The following is a 25,615-nucleotide window of genomic DNA, read 5'->3' on the forward strand; positions in this document are numbered from 1 at the left end:
ACCTAATATTTTTGGATAAAGCAAAGATATGAGACTGATAGAACTTTCTCTGTCTAACAAAATGACCAGAGGGAGCAGAGAAGATCCCCACAGTCAGGAGGCTGAGGGTACATTGAAACTGTGATGCTGTTATGTGTCCTCCCAGTGCTGTCTCTGCCTCTGTTTTTGTCTCAAAATGGTTCCCCAAGGACTGATACCTTAATCATTGTACTTAGCAGACAAAGATGGGTAACAGGTTGCACAAAAACAGGTGTGTTAGCTTTCACGTGTGTGACCTGTTGTCTGATATTGGACAGGCTAGGGAGAATCCCTCCAGGAACCAGGTCATTGGGGTCGCTGATTCTCCAATGAGAGTGAAATTTGAAGTAGTTCTCATAATTTTTGCATAATATTTTAGTGTGCTTGCATTAATCTAAGATCTAGGAGTGGGGTTTTCCAGCAAATCTCTAGTGCTTAACTTGGACTGGTGCTAGAGCCATTTCTTTACTGGTTTGTATCAAATTACCAGCTTGGTTTTCCACAGCCAGCGTGGAGCCACATCATTCATCGCCAAAACATTTCTTCTTGTAAATGTTTAACACTCTGTCGCATTACAGTGAAAAACTACAAATTATACACCACTGCATTAAATTTCTCTTGTGTTAACACATGTTCATCTGGTCACTGAAAGGGTTTATGGGTTACCAAATGGGTAACTAAATATCCAAATTTCAAACAATACTCAACAAAACAATAGAACATTATACAATGCTCCTTCAGACCACCAATTACTGCTTCTTGAATGAAGGTTTCTATCTTTTATTCACATATTTACCAACTCAGAAGTGACACCAAGTGGCTACACAAACAATGCAACAAACCCACAAAAAACATGAACACAAAATACAAAAAATAAATAAATATAGCTCCTACATCCCCAACACGTAGATCACTCTGTGGCATTCAAAATAACTTAATGCAAGATTTATCAACACTACAGACTCGGTTAATATAACAAAAAGTACAGATTTTAGAAACTGTGTTATTAATGGTCTTTCAGGTAGAAAATAATCTGTAAGTGCATTAACACACTTAAATGACATAATAAAATAAATTTTGGGAACATATGAGATGATGGTGAGCTTGTCTTATTACTACAGCTGACAGTTGTATTGGCTGTTTTTGTCAAAATTAGGCTTTTCAAAAGTGAAAATAACCCAGTGGTACTAAACCTGGCCTGGCCTTCCAGCTTCTAATGAAGGTTGTTGTTTTTTATGGGTCAACAAAGACTTGGTGCTGAAATAGCACCAATTTAAGTGTACCAGAGTTGGTACTTGCACCAGTGGAAAAACAGATAACTAGTGCTTGGCAAACACTCATTCCACTTTGGCTCTGGAATCGGTTTGGAGTAGAAAACTACCAGAAAAAAGCAGAAAACTGACATTAACAAATCAAGGAAATTACCATCTAACTATTCACAGATTAACCTCAGATTAGTTTGTCAGTTTTTCCCATTGGCCACTGGCACCTGGATAGCTGACATTTGAGGTCTTGCATCTATTTATTAGAGATATTCTTTTCCAAGACCAATATTCATCTTACGTGATTTTTTTTATAGTATTAGTTACTACAGTGGACTCCCACCTATTTGCAGTTCAATATTCACGAATTCACCTATTCACATTTTTTTTTTTTTTTTGTGGAATATGACTCCAAATTATTTTGAAAAAATGGGCTGTTCAGGATTTTTTCACAGCAAATGTCTAAAATATTTGAAAGATGCTGGGGAAGCAGAGATCTTCGGTGCAATGCTAGCAACCAAATCCAGGATCAATGAATGATCCTGGATCATTTATTAACTGGCTGTTACCCCCATGAATGGAGATAAGAAAAACTAGATATTAACTCCTGCTGTAGTAATAATGAATATTGAGGTGTTGTTGTTGGTTTAACTATTAAGAGAGTTGTGAGCATTTTTTAGAGGTCTCAAAGACTTCAAGTATTTGTGGGTGGTTGCGCGGTCCGTCTATTTAATGGTATCTATACCATTTAACCTCAGTACATTTTTTTTTAAAAAGTGTTCGGATACTAGACTTGTTCTAGTATCCAGCCCCTTTTGTCTCCAATTCATACTGCACCTCAAGGCCCATTCCCACGTTCAGTCTGTGATCAAGCAGACAGATGCTGATTATACTGTGTAGATAGTAAACTTTACAACTCCTGCTCCCATCTCTCACTAGGCATCCCCTCATTCGTGTTGCCAGGGTTTTGTGACCAACAGTGGCGCTTTTTCTCTCGGGTCATGTCTTTCCCTCTTTCCATTCCTGTCCAGTCTACATCACTGACAGTACAGTACATTCCACAGACACTAGAGCCATTGTGGGAAAGTTTGAGGTTGTGCAACAAATGGCCCATTATGCAACATTTTGATCATTTTACAAGCGTTAGCTGAGTTGACTCAAAGATATTTGTATTTCTAATGAGGTTCACATGTGCATCTCAAAGAATTGAATAACAATAAAGTGATATTGCGTTTTACTTCTGTTAATTTTTGATTACTATGGCTTTCAGCTAAGGAAACATAAAATTTCAGTTTCTCAGAAAATTATAACATTAACGATTGGGAAAAGCATTCAAATACAGAAATGTTTTGGCTGTGACCCCTTTTGATCATATTTTAATAGTTTGAGATGCATTTGTATCACCAATTATTGACAAAAAGGAAACAGGAGTTTTTCTGAATTCTAAAAAGAAACCTAATAATTTTATCATTAACATCCTTTTCCCCATTACAATGTTTTCTTTAAATTTGTGCATTTTTAAAGTCCATGTTTAGTCCATGTTTAAACATTTTCCTTTGTCGTAAACACTGAAGTTGACTCAGTTAAAAGTATGCTATCTTGTGAGTATTTGTGTGTTAGTCCTTATTTTGGCTGTGAAACTTGTCTCATGCCTGAGTCTGCGTGGATGAGGGAATGAGATAGGAATGAGATGAAGAGGAGCTTTCACAGTCAGAGGCGTCCCCATCTGTTCGCCTGAGCCTAATTGTTCCTGCATGCGAAGACATGGAGAGAAAAAGGAGGAGAAAAGCAACTGTACTCATCTCCTGTCCCAGAGTTATTTCTGTAACATTAAAAGACTGCCACCAGCATGCTCAAGATTATTGCCATGTAAATAGTGGCACTTGGCTCGATTCCCCACTAATGAATGTCATTTACTCTTTTAAACGAGGATTAATTATCGACAGAGGACCCTTCTCTCCTCCCACAGGGAGCATGTCGCAATTAGCTGCCAAAGGATGACTGCTAACATTTCTGTTTTTAAATGCATCTATATGTAGGCATATGCTCCTGTGACGAAAACCCTTCCAATTAACTGTCTATATTTCTGAGCTAAATTTGAGAGACAGAAGAAAAAGCAGCTGATGTGAGAATAATACCTTTACCTAAAGTGGAGCATGCAGGCCTTGTATTCGATGTTGTTACTGGACATTGTTGTGAAAGTAAGGGAAAAGAGAAAGTCGTACTACTTTGGAGTTAGCCTCCTGGTTGCAAAATAAGGCCGAAAAAACAAACACAAGCCTCAAATTAGATTTCCCAAAACATAGCATTCCCTCTCATTTTACACACCACTGTGGCCTGCAGACGAGAATAGAATAACCAGTGAAATCCGCCTCAGGAACCGACTGGCACAATCACAAGAACACTTGACAAGGAAGGGATCTCTTCATCTATTATTATTAAACTTCATAACTTCTTTAAAAATCAAGCTGGGTTTTTTCTTTTTTTAGCTTTTTTTATTTTTTGTACCTCCACTGTCAGATCTGCCTCTCTTTGCTTTCTTTTTTTTTCTGTAGCAGAAGCTCTCGTTCCACTTTTGTGAGCTGCTTGCTCTGATTCCTGCATTGGAGGGTTATTTCTGCTCCCAGAGGGAGTGTTTCAAGTTTTAACCTATTTCATGAACTGTGTTTAGTGAAACACAAGACCAAAGATTAACCGATTAGTTTTTGTGGTCAATTTTCAGTCACCATTTGTTTAAGCTCTGATTCCCAGATACTAATTTTTGCTGATTTCCCTTACAACTCCACTATATAACTTTTACAAAATTCTATTTTTGACATATTTGTAGAAATTGTCACCATCTCATTACTGTAAGAAGAGACAGATAATCTCTGAAAAGATCAAGCTCCTCCCTGAGCTACTATTGCTATCTGAAGTAATATCTGCTGCCATCCATTTTCATGCTAACTCGTCTAAGCATTGTCCTCAGCATCTATTGTAGTGAACCATCTGTAGCATAGCAGAGAGAAATTGTGAGCAGCATGTACATGAGATGATTGACAGAGCTACGAACCTCCTCCTGCCTGTCATTGGTTGTTTCTGATAGAGCAGTCAGAATGACAGCAGATACTGTCATGACACAGTGATAGTTTTAACAAATATATTATTTTTTTTATTTTTATTTTTATAAAAGTTACATACTTCTGCTATGAAGTGCTACAAATATTGATCTTGATAACTGGTAACTTTGAAGGAAGACAGAGTCTGGAACTAGTTACAGTTACCATGATAGTGTCCTCTTATATTTTCCCTTCTTCCTCTTTGTTTAATGACCTGATCTGGTCACTTCTTACTGGTTTGCCTGCCCTAAATCTCCCCTCCAAGCTTGGAGACAAACACGGAGACAGTCAAGAGATGTTTGTGTTTAAGTTTCCTGAGTGCATCAGTGTGACAGTGATTAAGTGAAGCATGCTACATGTGTGTATAAACTTTTAAAGGAAGATGGACTTCTGATTTACACACATTCTCTGAACTGCTGACGTTACTCCCAGAGCAGCAGGTAAACAGCAGATAAGCCTCCTGTTTTCAATGCGAAGAAAACAGTCCTAAATAACGTTAAAAACTAAAACCTTCCAACGTCAACACTCTCATACCTATTTTCACTTCCTCTCCTTACTTTTCCTTCTATCTTTCTGTCAGTGTCAGGGTGAGGGGCATGCTCCAGGCTGTTGCAGGTTTAGCAGATTCTGAGGAGCACAGGAATAATTTGAGATCCGCTCTGTTTCATCATCCTCTGCTGTCAGAAGTTTGTTTCTGAAGCAGGAGCCTGAACATTTGCTTCCTTGGATGATCTGTCACAAGTGGCACTTTGTTGTGCAGTTGTATTTGTCTTTGGCAGGTTTTACACAGTAAATATGAACAGCAATACACAGCAATACAATGTGCAAAGTCTTGTTTGTCGTTTCTCAGAACTTGTTTTATTGTTGCGTTTGATTTTGGTTTTGAGTTTTTTGGAGGGAATTTGTTCTTATTTAATAGCCCCAAATTTAAATCCTTTAGTACTACTTATATACAGTCTTTTCACTCTCCCCCCTTATAGAGATTCCTAGTAAACATGAATAAAGATGCCTTAATTAAATTAAGTTGCAGTATTTTATAGTAATAATGCTCTGACACTGACTTTTCTTAAAGGAACGTCTTTAACAATCAAGAAAATCACTGAACTCGTGCATATCTACAGTCGGAGCAATAAGAGAAACATTTAAAAGAGCCAACTGTGCCAAGCAAGTCCATCTTACCTCCAGGCACAGTTAGGAAGACAGTAAGGCAGCAAAAACCTCTCAGGAGAATAACAAATGTCTACAATGATTACAGCAGGGTTGTATGTGTGGTACCAAAACTGCGACTTGCTCTGCCACAGTTTTTCCTTCCACTCAACTTTCCATTAATATGCATAGATATATGTGTGTGTGTGTGTGTGTGTGTGCGTGTGTGTGTGTGTGTGTATACATAAATGTAATTATTATAATTAACATGTTTTGTGTAAGTGTAAGTTTAAACTGCAGTAACAGGGTTTGTTTTCCATGTTGTACCTTTTATAGTTAAGAGGGGAACCTGAGGAAGTGGATATGAAGTAAAATGTTTTAAAGTGCCCATGTAAGGAAGGTGTAAGTGAATAAACAGATAAACAACCAGCAGCTTTTACAGATCGACTCCCTCTGGCTGCGGGCCAGACAGGTACTACCTCCGGCATAGTTTTGGAAAGGGCCACAGCAACCAAAGGCTGCCTCAGAAGTCAGACAGTCTGCACATTTTTGCTGCTGATGGCATACCAGGGGCGCCATTTTCCTCCTTGAGACAGACAAGCCAGAGGATCTGATTGGCCTTCCGCCAATATGAACTCACAAAGGCTGCTTTGACAGCAGGTCAGCCGGTTAACCAAGCAGTAGGCAGAGGGAGACAGCTGAAAGAAAAAAAAAAACACTTCTGTACCCATTTGCTGCATGATTAAAGAGTCCTACACATTTTAAAAGGTGCATCATATTCTTGTCAAAAATGTTAAAGCAAACATGTACTTTTGCGCTCCTGCAAACTGTGCTGGCCTCACATCCCGAGACATGGGCTGTTGAGCTAACATGACCTGTGCTTGTACATTTTCAGTCTGGCCTTGCGTCTGTGTTGGCCTGTGTAGACCTCCAGGCTGCCAAAAGAATACCATCAGTATGTAAAATAAGCAAATCCTCTAGCTGCCAAAAATCTCCAATATGGTTCTCCTCACTAATATAGTTCAGGTGTCTGGGGTGAAGGTAAAACTTTTGTGTTCTGTTGCAATACTTTTTTGTTTGTGTTTTTTTTTTTTTGTAGATTTTGAGTAACTTCCTATTGTCAAAATATAAGAATGTAGATGTAGGTATAATTTACATAACACAAACGACATAACTAAAGCCAGAATCAAGCACATGTAATTTTGTGTCTGCTTTTTAACAATGATAAAATACAAATGCGCAATGATTAGTTCATCCCTCTTATAATATTGATGCAGCCTCGCAGCATTGTATTTTTATCATAAAGCTGTGTAGGTGCTGACACGGCGCCGTTAAATAGCTGTTGATGTCCTCCTGTCGGTTCCTGCGCTCATTATCTCTCCAGTCCAGACCTTGCTTCCCCGCTTTCTCCTGCCGCACATCTCCTCCCCTGCGAATCGGCCGCTTTGCATACGACTGATGTTTAAATGCTGCATTGTTAACTGACGTGGGGCAGCCCTTTGCTGACCCGGGAGGTATTTGCTCGTTTGATCATGGGGCAGCAGTTTTAATGTATCGAAGCAGCTCCGCTCCGTAAAGCCCCCGGTGTGGGGAAGAGGCAGTGGGCCAAAATGGACGGGGGATCCATTGGTGTAGGCCTGCAAGTGTAGAAAGAAGGTGATTATAAAAATATCTGTTGGTCAGCAAGGCCAAAGGGGAGGGTGCTGACCCTGCATTTCCACTTATGCAGCTATGGTGGGTGTTGGTATTTCTGGGGGTTGTTGCGAGGGTTGTAGAAGAGATGGAGAATAAGACTCTATTGATGAGCAGATTAAATATTTCCGTCATTGTCTGTGTGGAAGGGTTTCAGTTCTACAGATCTGAGTATTTGCATGATTATTTGTTATGGTTTTTGTTCTGTTTAGCACCAATAATGTCCAATTTCATTGAATACAGTAATAAAACATGCAATCTTGCTCCTTTTTTTAGTGAGTTACATGTTTTGCCTTTAAAATAAGCTGATAAACACTTTTTCTGGCTTTAAGATCATAAAGATAGTAAAGAACTGAAAACCTCAGTGTCAGTGAAAATATTTCTCTTTTTACCTTTTTGTCTCTGGATAGAATAATCCCAGTTCGCCAACTGACAGTCCAACAAAAGTGTTGAGAAAGAAAAAAAGCAATGACACACTGTACAAGTTTGTGCTTACACCGAGGGACCTATGTATCAAACCTCTGTTTGCACTAAAGGTAACCAGACTCTGGCCCCTTAAAAGAAAATATTGAACCTCCACACACATCTTTATTGCCTTTTCTTACCCTTTTGTCCTATTTCTCCTTTTCTGTTTGTTTTGTTCTTCTTTTTTTATGGAAACTCTTTTGGACTGGCAGTGACCATAGATATCAGTTGGGGGGGGAACCTGCAAGAAAACTGGCTTCGCTCTGCTAGATCATTAATATTTGATGGATTGGTCCCCCATGAATTTCCCATAGCATTCCATACTGAGCTTATGATGTGCATGAGACCGCAGAGAGTTTATTTGACTTGAAGCCCAGCTCACAGTCAGGTTCAGGAACATGGTAATCACATGGACCATTGGCTAGCAAGTAAGTTATTTTAACAATTGTGTCCAGTTTGTGTTATTTTGTGTGATTGGTGTCAATGTTGTGCACATTTACACTCCTGAGGAACTAGTTCTAAGTCCAGCTGTCACATTAACATGACAAAAATATTGTGCAAAAAGTTGCATTTTGTTAAATGTAGTTACATATTCTGTAATCCAGGATCCTGGTCATGGTGGATTTGGCCATTCATTGTCCTTCAAAGCTTTTTTTGACTTATTAACATGCTGAAATCTGTTGTATATCTGAACAGCTGACAGTCCCAAATGGAAATTAGCTTGAATAGAATGATTTTTATTTGTCCATTAAAGGGGAAATTTAGTCTATCAGCAGGTTAGTGTACAACATTTTCAGGACAAAATAACCTTAGTAAATTTTATGAAAACTTGTGCCATTTTTATAACCATTTGCCTCCATATTTCCTCAAAAGTATAAACTATGAAGAAAAATAGATCTGCAATGGTTTGTGAAGGTTATAAAATGGTTTACTTATGAAAATGGAAGAGAATTACGAGGTGCTGGTATCCAAATTGGTGAAGGGGTAGATTGGTTACTTCTCATGTACATATTCACTGTATTATATCTTAATTAGGGCTGAATATGCTGAAATGACTGTTGAAAGTTCTGTATACTTGTGAAGTATATAAAACACTTGAATGTACATGTTTATAATTTTCAAATTTGCATTGACTGCAGGAATATACTGCAGAGGAAATACTTTTTTTTATTTTATTTCTAACAACATTGCCCAATACAGAAACTGAGCGAGTTTCAGCATTGGGCTATAAAACTCATTAGATACTTGGCTTTACTTAAGCAACACTATCAAACATTTTTACAACTCTCAGCAATTAGTAGGACCAAATATATTCATAGTTTCCAACTTGTGAAACCACATAGATAAAGAACTACGTTTAAAACAAGTTGTTTGAGACACTGATATATTGCAATATACCCACCCATTTCAGCAGATGTGGATTAAACTTAATGAAATATTGAAATAATATAGATGGTCACCTAAACCTTCCCATATCTACAGTCAAAGAATTTAAAATGTAACTTTGACAAATGAGGCTGGACAACAATCCAAGTTTTCTTGTTCCACCTTTAATGAGGATGGTAAGGAAGTCCATGCTCACTGATAGAGAACTGCAGTAAAAAAATCACAGTTTGTGGTCAGTTAATCTACCAAATTATTTATTTTAAGACCTGGCGTCAACAATGTAGGACAGCGTTGTAAACAAAAGATAATGTCTAAGCTGTGAATCTGTTAATACAGAGACAAAGGCTGGTCAGGAAGATAAAGATTTAAGTGGAAGCTTGAATAAAGGACTTTGTGAAGCAGCCCATATCCTGAAATTACCTCTTTATTTCACTTAAAGCAACTAACCTTTGTCACCACAAAGAAACACCACAAGGTTAGGTTTATAAAGTGTTAACAAGTTCAGAGTTTCCTAATAATATTAATAACCCTTATTAACAACACCTTTGTGCAAACTTCATGCAATTGGGTCATTAAGTACTCTAGGGACTGTTGTCTCAAATGGCGTACCTTTAAATTTCTGCATGAATAATAATGTTAACTTTCTCCAAATGAACTCCCTCCTTCTTATATATGTGAGTCGAGCTCTTTGCGTCCTCATGAGATATCACAACTGGATTTTGCAAATATGATTTGCCTCTTTTATTTCCAAATGTCCCAGAGCAACCCAGATGCCCCTTGACTTTTGAACTGTGGTTCACAGGAAAAGCAGGGGTGAAGTTGCAATCTGCATCTCTCCTGGCGCTTCACGCCCACGCTGTAGCTGAGATGGAAAGATAGCATGCCACATGAGTTTACTTCTAAAACAAAGAGGAAGAAAATCTTTGTCGATAAACTCCAGCTGTCATCATTGGCCCCTTCAAGTTCTTTTCGTTTTATTCCCCCAACCTCGTTTCCCTTTTTAATGGTTGCTTTTGTTATTATTTTCCTTTTTTTTTAGTTTCAGCAGATGATTGACTCTGCAAGGATGCAAGCCCTGATTAGCAGGGCTTCAGAGCTCAGAGTCTATTGATCAGGCCTCCAGAGCACTAAGCAAATGTAGCTGAAGAAACCAGTCGATATTGCTGTTTCTCCAACAATCCCAGTCACAGTGGTGGCTTCATTCGCACACTCACGATTGGTATTTTTCAGGGATTGAGAAAAAAGGGGAGATTTATGTCTATTGCAGATCATTGTCTCATTTAAACTTATTTGTGTTCACTTACTTTGTGATTTCTGTCCTCCACGTAACTCTATTTTTTATAACTATAACTATTTTATGTTGTGGAAATAGAAAATAGCCTTAAATTAGGTCAGTGGTTCCCAAAGATTTTCTGGACCCCTCTATGGGTTACAATAAAATTCTCCCCCAAAAAGAAAAAAAAATCACACATATTTTGTTTTCAAACTCCACTAAAGTTTATTTCATACTTCAGGCTGCAACAAAACAAACTACAAACCATCTTTACAGTGAAACATTTCGCAGTTCCCAAACTTTTAAGTGAATATAATAAATGTTTCCGACCTCCTCAAGTTTAGTCTAATCCACCACACAAGCTCCATATCTGTTTCCTTGTGACTCTTGGGTCTTTCTCATCTCTGAGTCTGGGGAAGCTTGTCTGCAAATTTAATGGAACAGCATGGATTATTTAGACTGACTAAAGTCTACCTTGTAGTGTCAAATGGGGGATTGTAGAATGACATTATACCCCTACATCTTCTTCCTTTGCTGCACTCCTACTCTCTTCTCTCACTGGCTGGATAAAGTGATTTGGGCTGCTTAATGTACATTACATTTGTACATTTGTTCTGTGTAATTTTTATCTAAGCTGTGAGATTTTCTCTGCAAAATTGCCTCCACAAACATGGTTAGTTTTGTTGTTAATTTTTTGTTTAGTGAAACACTCTCTGTCTGAATCTTAATTATTTCTCTAATACTCTCAAATAGTAGCACCATTGCAAAGCCATTTTTCCTTCTATTGGGACTGCTTTCTCAAAGACATAACTGGTAACAAGGTAATATTGAAGAATCCAGTTGAACTACATATTAAAGTTTGCACAGTCGAGAATTGGCCAGCATCGGATTTCTTGCATTTGTTTAAAACAACCAGTTTGTGTGGGTGTGTGTATTTGAGTGGCTTAACTTAGTGTGTGCCGATGGGCAATAAAACGTCATGGTATGTGCAGAGACACATGAAGCAAAAACCACACGGGACTTGAAGCAAATATTTAGATTTTATGAAAGCAAACAAGCAGCATTTAGAGGATCTTTGTTACCCGTTTATAAAAAGAAAAAAAATACAGAAACAAACATAAATACTAATGTCCTCATCTTTCTCATGGAAGCTTAAATAGACTGGATTTGTTGTAACCAAAGAGTTTAAACCATTTATCGCAAGCTGGGATCTTTTTTTTTTTTCCTGGGAAAACAGTTTTAAGCATTTCATGAGTTAAAGCTTTGGAGATTATGTATTTGAGCTTTCATTTAAGAAAGAAGATAACTGCAGAAATTAGACCAGCAATTTAACCCTGAAAGGAAAAATGAGTTTTAATTTCGCATATTGTTTCATCGTTTTATTAACTGGCTTTAAGACATTTCATACAATAGTGCTGGTTTTAGGTGTCCAACCATGGATTCACACTCTGTAAAAAAAATTAGCCAGTAAAAGAAAAGCAGCTTCGACAGGTTATCTTGAAAAAAGTTAAATGTTTAGCATGGCGTTAACTCGATTTATGTACGTTAATGACATTTCGACACTGAACAAACAGCAAAAATTTATTGAAGTCATTGGTTTTTGGAGGTCTGCAGCTGTAATGGGTAATGTTTTATTTTCTTTCACCTTTTTTCACTGTGGCCAGAAATCGGATCTGCAGCTGGCCCCCGGCCCTCATGGAATGTATACAAGTGGGATTTAGGGTCTTTTTTTATGGGGTAACCTTAGCACATGGTGCAAAATGTCAGTTTTCAACAGTTTAACAAAGTTTTGTTTATTATTTTTAAATTTAACATTCAAACATGTGTTCAGATTTATTTTAGAAGACTGTGCTTTTATGAATCAAGTCATGTTAAGTTATTTTAAAAATGCAATAAAAAATACCTTTCAGCTCTTTCGAATTCTCACAAGATCACATTTTTATGGCATTTGCATTTGGCAGGTTGGTCTTTAGAAAATCTTATGAAACGAGGAGTAAACACAAAACAAAATCACCTTCTTCATGCAAGTCATAAATGTATCCGTTCCTTTTTCATTCAACATAAATTTAATAATGACCATCAATGTTTAGGAAGGAACTCTTACCCCATGTAGTTTTGTTTTTTTACTGAATCAACTCTACTTTCTTCTTTCCATTGAGGGAAAGCAGTTGCAACACAACAAAGAAGCACTAATCAATTGGACAGAAAAAGATGCTGACCGCTTTTCTCCTTCTTTGAAATTTATTTTTTTAGTATTATTCATGAAATGCATCAAAACCAAAAATTTCCAATGTTTTCAGTTTAGTCTGTGAATCCATCAAACAACCGTGTCTGACAATTAGGGCCACTGTCGATAGAAGAAAAAAATAATAGTTGACAAAAACAAAACTTGAGTAAATTTCCACTATTTTCTGATGTCTAAAAATTATAAACTGGAAGAATAAAATTACGATTTCCTATGATTAAAAGCTTACATTTCAATAGATGTGCATCCTCGATCTCACTCCAGGTTTGTAGTGAGTATGCACTCTGGAGATTGTTTTCTGACACAGGAAAATATCCCGACTCTACTTCTTACACTTTGAAAAACTCATCTCAATTCTCATCTCAAAAACTTTCCACTTCAACCTTACAGGGGACTTCCAGAGCTTTTGTCACAAATTTCAAACTGTGCAGTTTTTAAAAACCTTCTGAAATTATTTTTCTTTCAAATTCTTGACTTCACAATTTCTTATCACATAATAAATTATTGTAATTTTATGCCTTTTAATCATAAAAACTTTAGTTTCGAGAGAACAGCTGAGATTTTTATTGTAAATACATTAATTTAATCTCAAAACTTAAGTTCTTTAGTGGAAATTTACTCCTCCTTAACCAATTTAAATATTTTTCTTCTATCTACAATTTCTATCACCAACAGCATGCACTTTAATGCAATTTATAACTTAATGTAATTCACAACTTGCAATAGATATTTGGTGCCTTTATTTTCTGTCTGATTCAAACCTGCTGGCTCTGACAAGAAACCTTCATCAGAACTGGCTGTACTTTGTTTTATAGACCCAAGAAGAAAAATTGGAGTCAATTGATCAAATGTGCACCACCAATTGCCATCAGCCAGGAGAAACCTGATCAGTGGCTATATAAAATACCCGTAGTGTTGACGTTTTCTTTGAGTATCTTACCAATTAAGGATAATGGAACGGTCTTGCTCAAAATAGACTACTATCTATCTCTCTTAAACGCTACCCAAGATGCTGCACAGTCTTATTTCAGGATGCTCTATTCAAAAAATTACAGTTAATCAATATGGCATGTCTCATAAAGTACAAATCTACTTAAAAATACATGCTGCTATCATCTTACAGCCTAAACAGGGAACAATAGAAAAGTAGAAAAATTAGAGAAGGTCAACCAAGAAGGGCTTTCTGTTGAAAGAACAGAAAATACGCAGAAGGTGTGAGGGAGGGGACATAAAGATGAGACAACTGTGCACCAGAAGAGAAAAGACAGAAGAAGTTGAGGGTTCATGAAGGTCAGCTGTCATGGGACTGATCTGTGTGTGTTTGGAGCTTTGAAAGCCACCTGCACCGAGACCAGAATGAGGGAAAAGTTGCAGCAGAAACACAAAATTGCTGCCGGCAAGAAAAGTTCTTAAAAATTCCACAAACAGTTGCAACATATTCCTTCTTCCTCTTTCACCCATTTCGGTTTCCTCTTTCCATCTCGTTTTCTCTTTTAATCCTTAATCTCATCTTTTGCATGCACGTTCCTGCCTCCCACACTGAATTTACACCTTCTTTCTACTAACTTTCTCCTTCTGCTCCCATTCCCTTCCTCCGTGCACTACTTCTCCAGCAGACTGCTGAATCCCAGTCTAGCCTTGTACTGCTGCTGCTACCGCTGCTGGCCGTGGTTGTTAGCAGGCAAATAAAAAATGGATGAACTGCTAAAGCTCTGGTGCTATTTTCCTGCCTTTAGTTGGAAGGAAAAGGAGGAAAGTGGGAGACAGGCAAGGAAAGAATGAGGCCATGTCTTCCTTATTAAAACCTGACCAATTAGGTTTTATATATTCTCATCAGTAACTTTAAAGGAACCTCTGGTGTTATTTTTATGTTACTAAAATTTAGCCATAAATTATTACGATTTATTAGTTTAGAAATATTTTCTGTCATGTTTTCACATATTGTTTGCTTTCATTGGTGGAGTTTGTTTCAGTGCAGAACTTCCCTCATATTTTTCACAACTCTATTTTATAGATGATTGGGTAAAATTTGAACTCTACAAAAGTAAATGTATGTTTTTGTGTATTTACATTTATCTATGCTATATACTTGCATTATATACAGTCCATTGCTGGACTTTAGTTACTGGTTTAAACATTAAATAGCATTTTAATCTAGAAACTTTTTTGCAGCCTTATACCTCTAGTTTTCAGAAATAAAAAAGAAATAAACAATAAAAATAGAGATGCCTAAATAAATCACAATCTGAACCACACCTAAGCGCTGAAACAAAAGTATTGCTCTTTGGTTTGGATGATGATTGTTGTTCTTTCCAGTATCCATAACTCGCTTCAATATTTAGACAGAGGAACCAAAAACAAAGTTTTAAGAGGTTGTTTAAAAGGCAATAGTATTTTTGCAAGAGAGAGCAAGACTTTTAGCAGGCAACAGTAAGGCTAAAGGAAGTGAATTTGTTTTATCCTTTAGCCATTTCAGCCTCTGTCAAATACCACGAGACCAATCTGTACACACTGAGATTTTGTTGAAGCCCCACTAACTATGCTTGTAGATGTTAAAGACCAGTTAAAATTTTACCCGGTTGATCATTTTAACTTTTTTAATGAGTGGGTTCTATTACTGCTGCTTTTCGCTGCTTACTGATTACTGCTGTCAGGCTTACTGAGAGGCAGAAAAATATTTTAAATTATAGTTCTTAAAGAGAAATCAACTACCATCATGTTTGGGCTTTATAAAAAAATCAGAAATCAGCAACAAAATTTTGATTTCTGCACCTCAAAGTAGGAAAGTGATTCAGCACAGCAGTTTACTTTTTTAAATTAAATATTGGCTATTTCATCATTGTTCTTATTGTTCTAAATGTTTACATGTTCTTTTCCTAAAAAAAAATTTATTTAAAGTTCTTCCACCGCTGCATGAGTGCCTATAATAAAAACTAATAGTCTCGCTTTTCGCTGTACAGTCAGTATATAAGTGTTGGTGTGTGCAGGCTCTTAAATGTTGTTTTTCTTTGGGGAATTACATGGTGTTGGGGTCTTCTTTAAATAATTATAGTAAACAGCGTCCAATTAAAGACCTACTTTAACTCTGTAAGTGTGTGTGTGCAGATGTTTGGGGGGGGGGATCACCATTTATCTTTAACACCCCCTGGGGGGCAGTAGGCTGAGCATACATGGCGGGATCAGATCTCTCTCACAAACAGGTCAAGTCATTATGTCTGGTCTGCAGAAAGAACTTGATTCAACTTTTATGAATGCTTCGGTTTTCCTGTTTCTTGTTACGGTCACTTGTTTCAAACGTTGCGCATTTTTCTGCCTAACCGGGGCGATTGCAGGCCCATTTCAGCCCTTTGTTTCATCATATTTCAGGCTGCGGTTTTAGTTTCTGTGTGTGTTTGAGAGTGAGCGGAAGCCTCAGACAAAGGGAGTCGGTGTGTGAATATTAGGGAGCACATGTGCTTCTACAATGAAACATTTATTTGAATTAGTTTCGTTTTAACAAGTCAAGGTGTTACTAAGACTTACCCCCACCAGTGCTCCACCTCCATGTCCATCACTCAAACCATTTGTGAACACATTGATCCTTGCCTCCTTTTCCCATTTCTCCCCTCCTCCTTCTACTTTTCCTCCTCCTCCTTGTCTTCCTTGCTGTATATTCCCAGGGTTTGCAAGGAGGAGAGCCAGAATGGCTCAGACAGCCATTGATTTTTATTTTATTGGTCTACTTGTGGAAAGAGGACGGATAAGGGAGGGCCTGAGAGATGCAACTCTGCTGCTAAGTTTGCTCATAGTGAAGAGTGTGTGTGTGTGGGGGGGGGGGGGGGTGCATGTGTGTGTGTGTGCATGTGTGTATGTGTTTGAAGGTGGGTTGGGCCTGTCTGTTTATGTCTGTCTCACCGCCATTGTTTTTGTTTTGGGGTAGGGGTGTTATCTATCCGTCTGAAAATTATGTGTGTGTGTTTGTTTGTGTGTGCATGTCCAGCCGCCTCAGAGAGCCATCAAAAGCAGACTGTACAAGTGTACTGTGTGCCCACCGTTGTGTGTTTTCCATGTGTACACACACGTGTGTGTCATTTGAGGAGCTGGGGAATCTGGGGTGCTGATGGAGCTGGCACCAGGGACTTGGACCCAAACACACCCACACACACACGCACACACACCCACACACACGCACGCGCACAGCTGAGGTGTATCCCGGTGCTCATTAAAGCTAGTAATAAGGCTGTGCTGCTGAAAGAGGGGGGAGAAACAGGCAAAGAAAGGAAGGGAGGGAGGAAGGAAGAGGATGGGAATGGAGAAAAGGGGAGGAAAAAAAGGGAGATTTTAAATTTTAATAACACTGGTACAATTTTGTAAATCTTTCCTGACAGAAAAGTCCTCATTATTTTCATCTGTCTCTGAGGAGCCTCTCCTCCAGCTTTGCCTCCTCGGGTAAACGGACCTTTCTCTCTTTACCTCTCTTTTTTTCCCGATCTTCGGATCTGTGTTTTTCTCCTCACTCTCCACCTCTCTGTTTCGCCCCTCCGCTCTTTCGTGTTTTTCCATTTCCAGCTCCTTTATTGTCCATTTCTTTTCCTTTCTCTGCTCTGTCGCTGATCATTTCCACTCTCTGTGTCCGTCTCTCCTGCATCGCATTTCCATCCAGTTAGGTGTTACCTCTCCGGTTACCTGCAGAGGAGCAATGACGAGAGCCAATAGGATAGCCAGGACCCTGTACTCTTATTGGCTGTCACTTTACAGTTACTGCTCTGCTCTTTCAGTCAGAGATGCTGTAAATTTGTTGTTGGGTCATAAATATTATACACAGTCATATTTAATAAATTTGAATATTGTTGAAACTAACTTCATTCATGAAATGAAACACTTTCTTTAGATAAAAGCTGATGAGCAAAATTATTTTGCAAGTGATATTTTCTCAGATTTTCCTAAATGGTCAATGCAAATGATAGTATAATTTTCAAGTCATGAACTACCTCAGTATAAATCAAATTTTGCTGAACAAAGCTCCCAATGAGAACAATATTAAAAAGCTCAAAATGCACTCTTCCAAATTATTACACACAGCAGGTTTTCTAATCATTTTATGGATTATAAAGAACTGCAAACGGTCATTTTTTGAATGTGCAGCATTAAGTGGTCACATGCACTAAAATCAAGAGCTATTTCAATCAAAAACATCTTGACAAACGAGTTACGTGTTAACATAGGACCTCTTCTTTGGTATGACCTGCACAACTCTTGCATCCATTGAACTTGTGAGTTTGTGGAAAGTTTCTGCTTGAATTTCGTTGCAGGATGTTCACTTATTTTGGAACAAGCTTTTGTCAAAATCTTATTGAAGGAAACATTTGATTTATTCTGATCCAGATTACCCTATTTAGATGCAATACATCTGAAATGTAAAGTTTTTAAAATAAGAAAGGCTTCTGATTGTAGTTTTTATCCTACAACAAACCGTTTTAATTGAGAGAATCTGCAGCAGGATAAATCACTACATGTACTCTTTAGTGTTATCACTATGATCTGGGAAACATGGTTCAGAAGCTCAAAAATGCATAAACCGACACCTTATGATTTGGGTTTTCAGTATCTGAGCATCATTGTAAGGATCTGAGTGGATGTGGGTCAGTGTGCACATCTGCACCCTTTGCATCAGTCACACATCCTCAGTCCTTGGACTCCCCCACACCCACACACACACACATTTCTCACCCTCTGCCTTTATGTCAAGTGTCAAAACTGGAGGATGGATCCGGTTTGATAAGTTCTGTTCTGTCTGGCCACGTGTCAGGACAGGATCAACCACTCAGTGGAGGAAAGCTGTGTTGACTTTCCTACCTCCCACTTTTTCTTTTCTTTTAATTCGTTTTACAGGGAGGGCTTAAAGGAAGCATTTATCTATTTACCAATCAGGTTGCATTTTAGTTTCTAAATCACTTCTATCAATGTCTACACAGTCATTGTCTCTTGAAGACACAAAGGCAAAAAAGTCGTTTTTCCTCTTATTACTTATGCGACACTGTCACTAAACCTGTCACAATAACAAATTTTGCTGGACGATAAATTGTCCCAGAAGTTATTGTGATAAATGATGATATTGTTTTAAGACCATTTTCAAACAATATAATAGCAATGCATAATAATGTAAGTTGGTCCTCTCAGGGATCAATAAACTCTAATTTCTAATGAACATCTAATAGCAGAACTGGAAGACATCTTAAATATCCTAAATTAATAAACAAAACGAGATAATTAAATAATAAAATGAAAGCCGAAGTCTTTGTAAACAAAGCAGAGCATCAAAAAAGGATCTAGTTGAGACCAAGCACTAGACTGAAGCCTTTTGTCATCCAGTCTTTTGCATAAAGAGAGACAGACACGAGAAAGAGCATCACGCAAATGGAAATTATTGAGCTCATTTTAATTTATCATGCAAAAACAAATGATTTGGTCATCATTTGTTTGTTTGGACAATTATTCCCTCCTCTTCTGGATGTATTGAGGTTTACGGGATTTTTACCTTTACTTCATTTTACTTTAGCACAGTTATGACAATGCGTAACTGTGGCAGCAAGGTGAAAGGTTCTTGCAACTGGGGACTGATTAGCTTCCCCAAAAATCAAATAATCCCAGAGGACTCGGAAAGGTGGATGCAGAGTAGGACCAAGGATCATATCCCCAACTCCGACGTCTGTCTGTCTTGTTTTCCGGAGATTGACAGAGGAGTAGCAAAAGCAAATGAGGTGAATGAGCAGTTCTTGCCAACAACTAATTGTTTGATCCAGGACTTGTTGTTGTTGAATATCGTCTCTGCTCCCTGGATATACAGTTAGATCGCAAAGTAAAGAACAAGCTAAAGCCTCTCATGTCTTGCCTGATGTGCAGCGCAGCTCCGACTAGATAAAATAGAGGAATTTATAAAAACAATAATAATTCAACTACTATTTGAAAGACATGACATTAAGAAACATCCATTCTCAATCTTCTAATAATTTTGAGTTTTGTTGTTCCGCATATTTGTAGCAAACGATGAGCTCAAACATGAACCTCTGCAGTTATGTCCTTAAAACTAATCAAATCTGAATCATCTGTTCTCTAATTAGACATTCGGATTTTTAACTCAGCTTTCACTGTCCATTTAAGATGTTAAAAAATGGGGGATGAATTTGCACTTTTACCTTCCCTCAGCGGGGAAAGCTTTAATTGCCGATGTTTACATGATTTTTTTTTTCAGCTTTGTATCTGTAAACAGATGTTTCTCCTCCGCACAGAGGCTCCTTAAGTCAAAATGTGTGTTTATGGGTATTTTTTTAATATACCCCTGGGACAGAAATAAATAATTAAATAAATTCCAGCCTTATCATATTCAGTGCAGCTTTGAACACTTGGGTTTTTGAAGTTATTCTGTGTTTTTTGCTGCCAAATAAGACTCCTCTAATAAACGCCGGCTTATTAGCGCTCTGCCTCCTCATCAGAATGGATAAAACTAACGTGCTGTACAATTCTTTTCCCACAGTAAGCTTAAAGTTGTTGTTTTTTCTTTTTTATAAACACCACAAAGCAAGCTGGCTTCTCCCAAAGCACACACACACTTGCACACTCGCATATAAGACACATGCTCCTCCGGGTATTTGGCTGGGATAAATAATCATTCTAAATAATGAATGTCAATTAATGGGGAGAGACGTGGCCTTGCTAAGCGTGCTCTGATGAGGGTTTCAGTGGGATCTCCTCCCCAGCTGCTTTCAGCCAATCACAGCAGCCTCATCTAAACACCAGAGTTGCTCATTACAACTTCTCGATTACCAGTTCATATTTCACTGTAGCATCAGAATTATTCACCCTTTTGTTTTGCTGAGTGTGAAAATGCATGGCACTAGTTCATATGGAAAGAACTTCAAAAGTTTTGTTTGATTTGTCCGTTTATTGAATAATAATCTCCCTCTAAATCCCTACTAAATCTCAAACATTATTTGTGGTGATCTCTCTAATGTCCAGTGTCTTATTTGTTTTAAAACATGAAGTTCAAGGCGATTGAGTTTTGCTTATATCTTCAGCGATTAGGACAAGAGGAGCTGCAACTTTGCAGCTTTCTGCTTAAAACATTCCTCCGCAGTCATGGCTTTAAACTAATTGGTTTGCTGAATCTTTTGTAAGTCTGAGCTGGTGGAGTGTAGAAGGCCGTAAGCTCAGACTTGGACTTTAGAGGGTAGCAGGGTGACTGAGCAACCAGCCAGCCAGCCCCTCTTCAGCCCTCCCCGGTGATAGATGGCCGCGACATGGGCTATTCATCTCATGCTTAGAGAAGTGGACAGTCCCCCCACCCCTGCATGGCCTCTCCCCTATCCCTCCACAAGTCAGCAAATGTGATAATTCTCTCATTTGTCAGATGCAGCGGAGGGTTGGGAACGTGTTTGTGTGAGCATGAGCGTGTGCTTCTGCCACGGTTTCCCGCAGAGTCCTAAAATGTCTGGAAAAGCGCTGAATTTGCCTGTATTATTCTCCAAAAAATCATTTTAAAAAAAAGGTTTGAGGTTTTGGACTTTTTTCAATATTCCTTTTTTATCCAAGAAAGAAAAATCTCAGTCTCTAAAAAACTATGTAGTTTATTTATAATGCTTTAAGTGGCATTTTTTTATCTCAACTTCAGGTTTTAACTGTAGGACGCTGGTATTTTTAGGAGTTATTGATCTGTAAATTCATGAGGCCCCAATTAAACTGCTTATAAAAATAAGACACTGGACACCGGAGTCTATTTCAAACTTTAAATATGCCTTAATATGCAGTAATACACACAGTACAAACCATCTTGGCAGTAGCTAATATCTACTGTCTTTCTTATCTCTCCCTCTATGGAGTACAGCCAATCACAGCCCAGGAAAATAAGTACAGCTCCTGGATTGGCTGCTTTGTAAAGGCCAGCCACTAACATGTAAAGTAGCGTGTCACTTTAATATTTCAGCTTCCCAACCTCTTTTTTTTTTATGTTTGAAATACACATTACAAAAAGCCCCTCAATCATGCATGGTTTTATATAAATAACCTTTAGTTGCTTTCAACAGAAAATATAAAATATTTAACGGTAAATACATGGTGTTCACTGTAGGGTTTGTTTGTTTGTTTGTTTGTTTGTTGTTTGTTTGTTGTTTGTTTGTTTGTTTGTTTGTTTCACCACAACCCGAGAAGGCCCATGCAGTATCGTAAAGACGTATTTACACCACCTGAACTTTGTCACGTTTGCTCAAGTCGCATTAAACCAACACAAAGCAGGACATAACAGTGAAGTGAACAAAACACAATTCTAACATTTTTCACATGAGAACGCACTCCCCCATCATGACACTGCCACTATCGTGTTCAAAATAAAGTTTGGTGGGGTTTTTTAGGCTTCTACAAAAACTCGTTTATGGAATTATTGACTAATATTGAACTGAGTTGGGTCTACAGCCAAATCTTTTCTACAACGCTTTAGTCAGTCTTTTATTTTTCAAGCCACTCATAATTTTCTTACGCACAGTAGCGCACTGGGTGTAGCTTCATTTTAAAGCTATCATGTTTTATTGTTTGATAAAGTGCTTATTGAAGATGGTTAAAATGCCAGAAGATAATCAAAACTATCGCTGCCATCCAGTCTGATCAGCATGTTGCTTCATAATTTCTCTAGAACCGTCTCAAGTTCAGCATGTTTGCGTTTGTGCTCTCAGGTTGTGTTTTGTTGGTTCAGAACCGCCTCGCTTTAGTTAAAATGGCACCATTTTATTGTCCAAAAGACTGGGTTGTTTTATGGTGAATTCCTTCAGTAATTCTGCGACTTTTATTACCTCCAGGAAACTCCTGAGCCACTTTTTCCACTTTACTGTGCAAATAAAGTTTTAGAGCCAGTTTGCAGTGTGTATATACTGATCTGTCACATTTGTTTATACGTGTTTTGCTCTGTTTCAGAAGTGTACACACATTAGGGCAGCCTTCTTTTTACAGACACTACACAGGAGTAAACACAACAGATTTTTTTCCCCCCATTTTTCATTCAACTTTATGAAAGTTTGAATGTTCTCATAGCAGTGACCACATAGTGATAAATACCCTGTATCCAAACCTCATGGTAACTATTAAACACAATAAGCCTCCAGTTGATTACTGGTCATTTAATTTGCACATAAACATGTGACTGTTTTACATGTTTACTGCTCTGCGTTGACACTGCATTAACTTCCCTTCCCTTCTCTCTCTGCAGGATCATCCAAAATCGCATCCTGGTCTTCGTCCTCGGAGGCATCATCCTTCTCACCATCATCTTGGCCATCTATTTAAATCTGCGAAGTCACTGATCTCTACTGTGTACCCATACAAAAACACTCCGCCCCACCCTCCCAACGCCTCTCAACGCAAATATAAACACACACATATGCGTGATTAATAGCGACAACAGCGTTGCTCTGCTGTAATTAGGACAAATGGTACCCATGAATCATACTTTCCTAAGCCTGACAGGGAGCTTTTTTCCATTTGACTTTTCTTTTTTCCTTCTGGTTTTGTTCCTTTTCTCCACTTTTCACGTCCTTTGCTTTTCCCTTTCTCTTTTCTTTTGTACTCAGGCCTTTTTTTCTTTGCTTGTTTTACCATCTCTTGAGACAACAGTGGTGTGAAATGTTTTTGTGTTTTTTTTTCTGATGGGTAAAACTTTTCATGTCATCCTCAATGTAGATTTGCAGCTCATCTTGTCTTGGAACTTGGAAGAAAGTGCAACTGTGTGCATTTTGCATATGTATGGACACAGTTCTGCACATGCATGCATGCTTGCAGCAGTCACAGTCATAAACAGCTCCTCTCACTATTGTTCACCTCAAACAATTACATGTGGACATGTGCAACTGCAGTATGTCAGAGCTTTGGTAATTTAATGAGTCAGCCATTTTTATGATGCAGAGAAGCACCTACAGATAACTCCTGCATTAAATCGCGCCACAGAGCCAAAAATATTATTTTCAGGGCAAAATTTTGTTCATGCTATTAAAAAAAACAAACATATAGTTTGGTTTATTGAAAGAACGCTGCTTCAATTCAAGAACAAATGTGTGACTTTTTTAAGAGAGACTAAGATTTTTAACCTGAAAGTGAGCCCAAAAAATATTCAAAAGTTCCCATATTTGGTACAGTTTTCTCCCAATACACACATCATAAATCAATACTCTGGACTTTTCAACTTTCTTTGTGAGAACATATGGCTTATAAATGTATGTACTAACATTTAAATGTATGTCATGTATAGTGATTTTTGCTTTCTTTGCAAGTGATTCTGTTACTATTTATTTAAGAATGCAAAGTTTAAATATCTGTGATATAGCGGTATGATTTATTTTGTTTAAAGATTTTTTTCTTCCTGAATTAACATGAATTGTATTGCAGGACCAAAACAAACTGTGTTGGTTTTCAGTTGTTTTTGAGGTTCTTATTTTTTCTCTGTAAACGGATCTTACCTGTTTTACAACTTGTAATGTCTGTTCTCTGTATTTCAGGATTGTCACAATACATGAAATAATAAGGTTGCAGATTTGTCCTTCCGTCTGCTTATTATTGGCTGTTTGGAAAATCTAAGGTTGTTTCACAAAAGTGTTCAAACCCCCTGAATTATCACTTTTTGTCACAATTCAGCCTCACACTTTGTGTTTCTGGGGATTGTATGAGATGTAACAACATAAGTAATCCATAACAATAAAATGGAAGGAAAATGATGCATTGCTTTCAAAAAATTTAGCAAATAAAAATATGAATTGAATGGTGTGTATAGTGCTTGTCCCTGGTGAAGAAAATCATTTCTCCAGCCTTCACAGAGCAACTGGAGATTTAGGTTGTTTTCACACTTGATAATTGATGAGGCTTGGTTCGATTGGGCACCAAAATTGCAGTATTTGTTATATTTTCAGATGCTGAGGTTCACTTTCACACTGGACTGTGTCAAATGATCCAAACTAATTGAAAAATCTGTTCCCCCTCCTCGCCTGCGGGGGCGCTGCACCAAAAACCACTGAAGGAAACGATATGAAAATCTCTGAAGCAAAACTTCCCAAAATGTAAATAAAAATGGAGTAGCGTCTCAGTGGTTCTAGGATTTCTCTAATGTCTTTTGTAGCCTTTTCTCTGGATGCTGACGTTTGTTGTATTTAATCAGGATGTTGTGCTACAGTTTGCTTCCTGCTTGTGGAGCAGTCTCTGATCAGCTGGCATTCGAACTGCATCAGGGTTCACTTCAACCAAACTGAGACAGAGTTTTCAGGTGAATCAGAGTTTCTTTTATTGTCTGCATCGGGGTTCAGTTGCACATTCGCAGCTCCCCAAGCAAAATAGTTTGATTAACGTGAACTAAAAGCTGAGGTGAATGCACCCTAAATGACAAACAGGGGAACCCTAATCTCTCTGAAGGAAGTTGCTTGCACTGGATTTTTTTTAGGGGTTAAATATAAAAACTGGTTTTCTTATAATTTGAATAATATTCAGAAAACCATGCATCGTTTCACTTCCATTTCACAATCATGCATCAAATGTGCGGGGGGTATGAATACTTTTTTTGCATCACACATACGCATTCACAGTGAATACTGTCTCCAGTGAGGACATTTGCTATTCCGTTTCAGGGCCGTATTCGTCATTTTCAAGATACAGGGGAGTTGGTGCCCCACCCTCCCCAAATGCACACATATATAGACACCCACACGCAGACCTACAAATCTCTCCCTCCCCTGTCGGCCTCCATTTCGCAGGCCCTCACCATCCGCGGCGTCACTGTCTCTTTCAAAGCACCAAATTAACGGCCAACAAAATATCGTCTCTTTGACCGTCCGGCGTGGGGCCGACCCACAGAGACTTATCATTAAAGTGTAGAAATGAGGAAGGAAAAGGAAGGAAGTGGACTGGGAAGAAGAGAGGTGGGGGGTTGGATTCCCGGCGCAGTTTGACAAACCTTGTCTGATAATGACCCTGTGTGACTGTGCTTTCACTCAGGCCTAAATGCACTGTGTGTGCAGCCTGTACAGTA

At 38.1% G+C, this 25,615-nt stretch overlaps 1 protein-coding gene across 4 annotated transcripts in view; it reads left to right on the top strand.

The window, feature by feature from the left end:
- vti1a (vesicle transport through interaction with t-SNAREs 1A) overlaps positions 1–24,128 on the top strand; it is a 128,807-nt gene extending 104,679 nt beyond the window's left edge. For all 4 annotated transcript variants that reach the window (XM_055042624.1, XM_055042622.1, XM_055042625.1 and 1 more), the window contains one exon: positions 22,817–24,128. Coding sequence is in view for 2 of the 4 variants with exons in the window: in XM_055042622.1 (XP_054898597.1) it covers positions 22,817–22,910 (94 nt within the window). In the remaining 2 variants the exon portion in view is untranslated. The remainder of the gene's footprint in view (positions 1–22,816) is intronic.
- Positions 24,129–25,615: the final 1,487 nt, after the last annotated feature.

Source organism: Poeciliopsis prolifica, unplaced genomic scaffold (genome assembly GCF_027474105.1).
Source record: "Poeciliopsis prolifica strain line A6 unplaced genomic scaffold, Auburn_PproV2 SCAFFOLD018, whole genome shotgun sequence".
In the NCBI taxonomy this organism is placed as follows: Eukaryota; Metazoa; Chordata; class Actinopteri; order Cyprinodontiformes; family Poeciliidae; genus Poeciliopsis; species Poeciliopsis prolifica.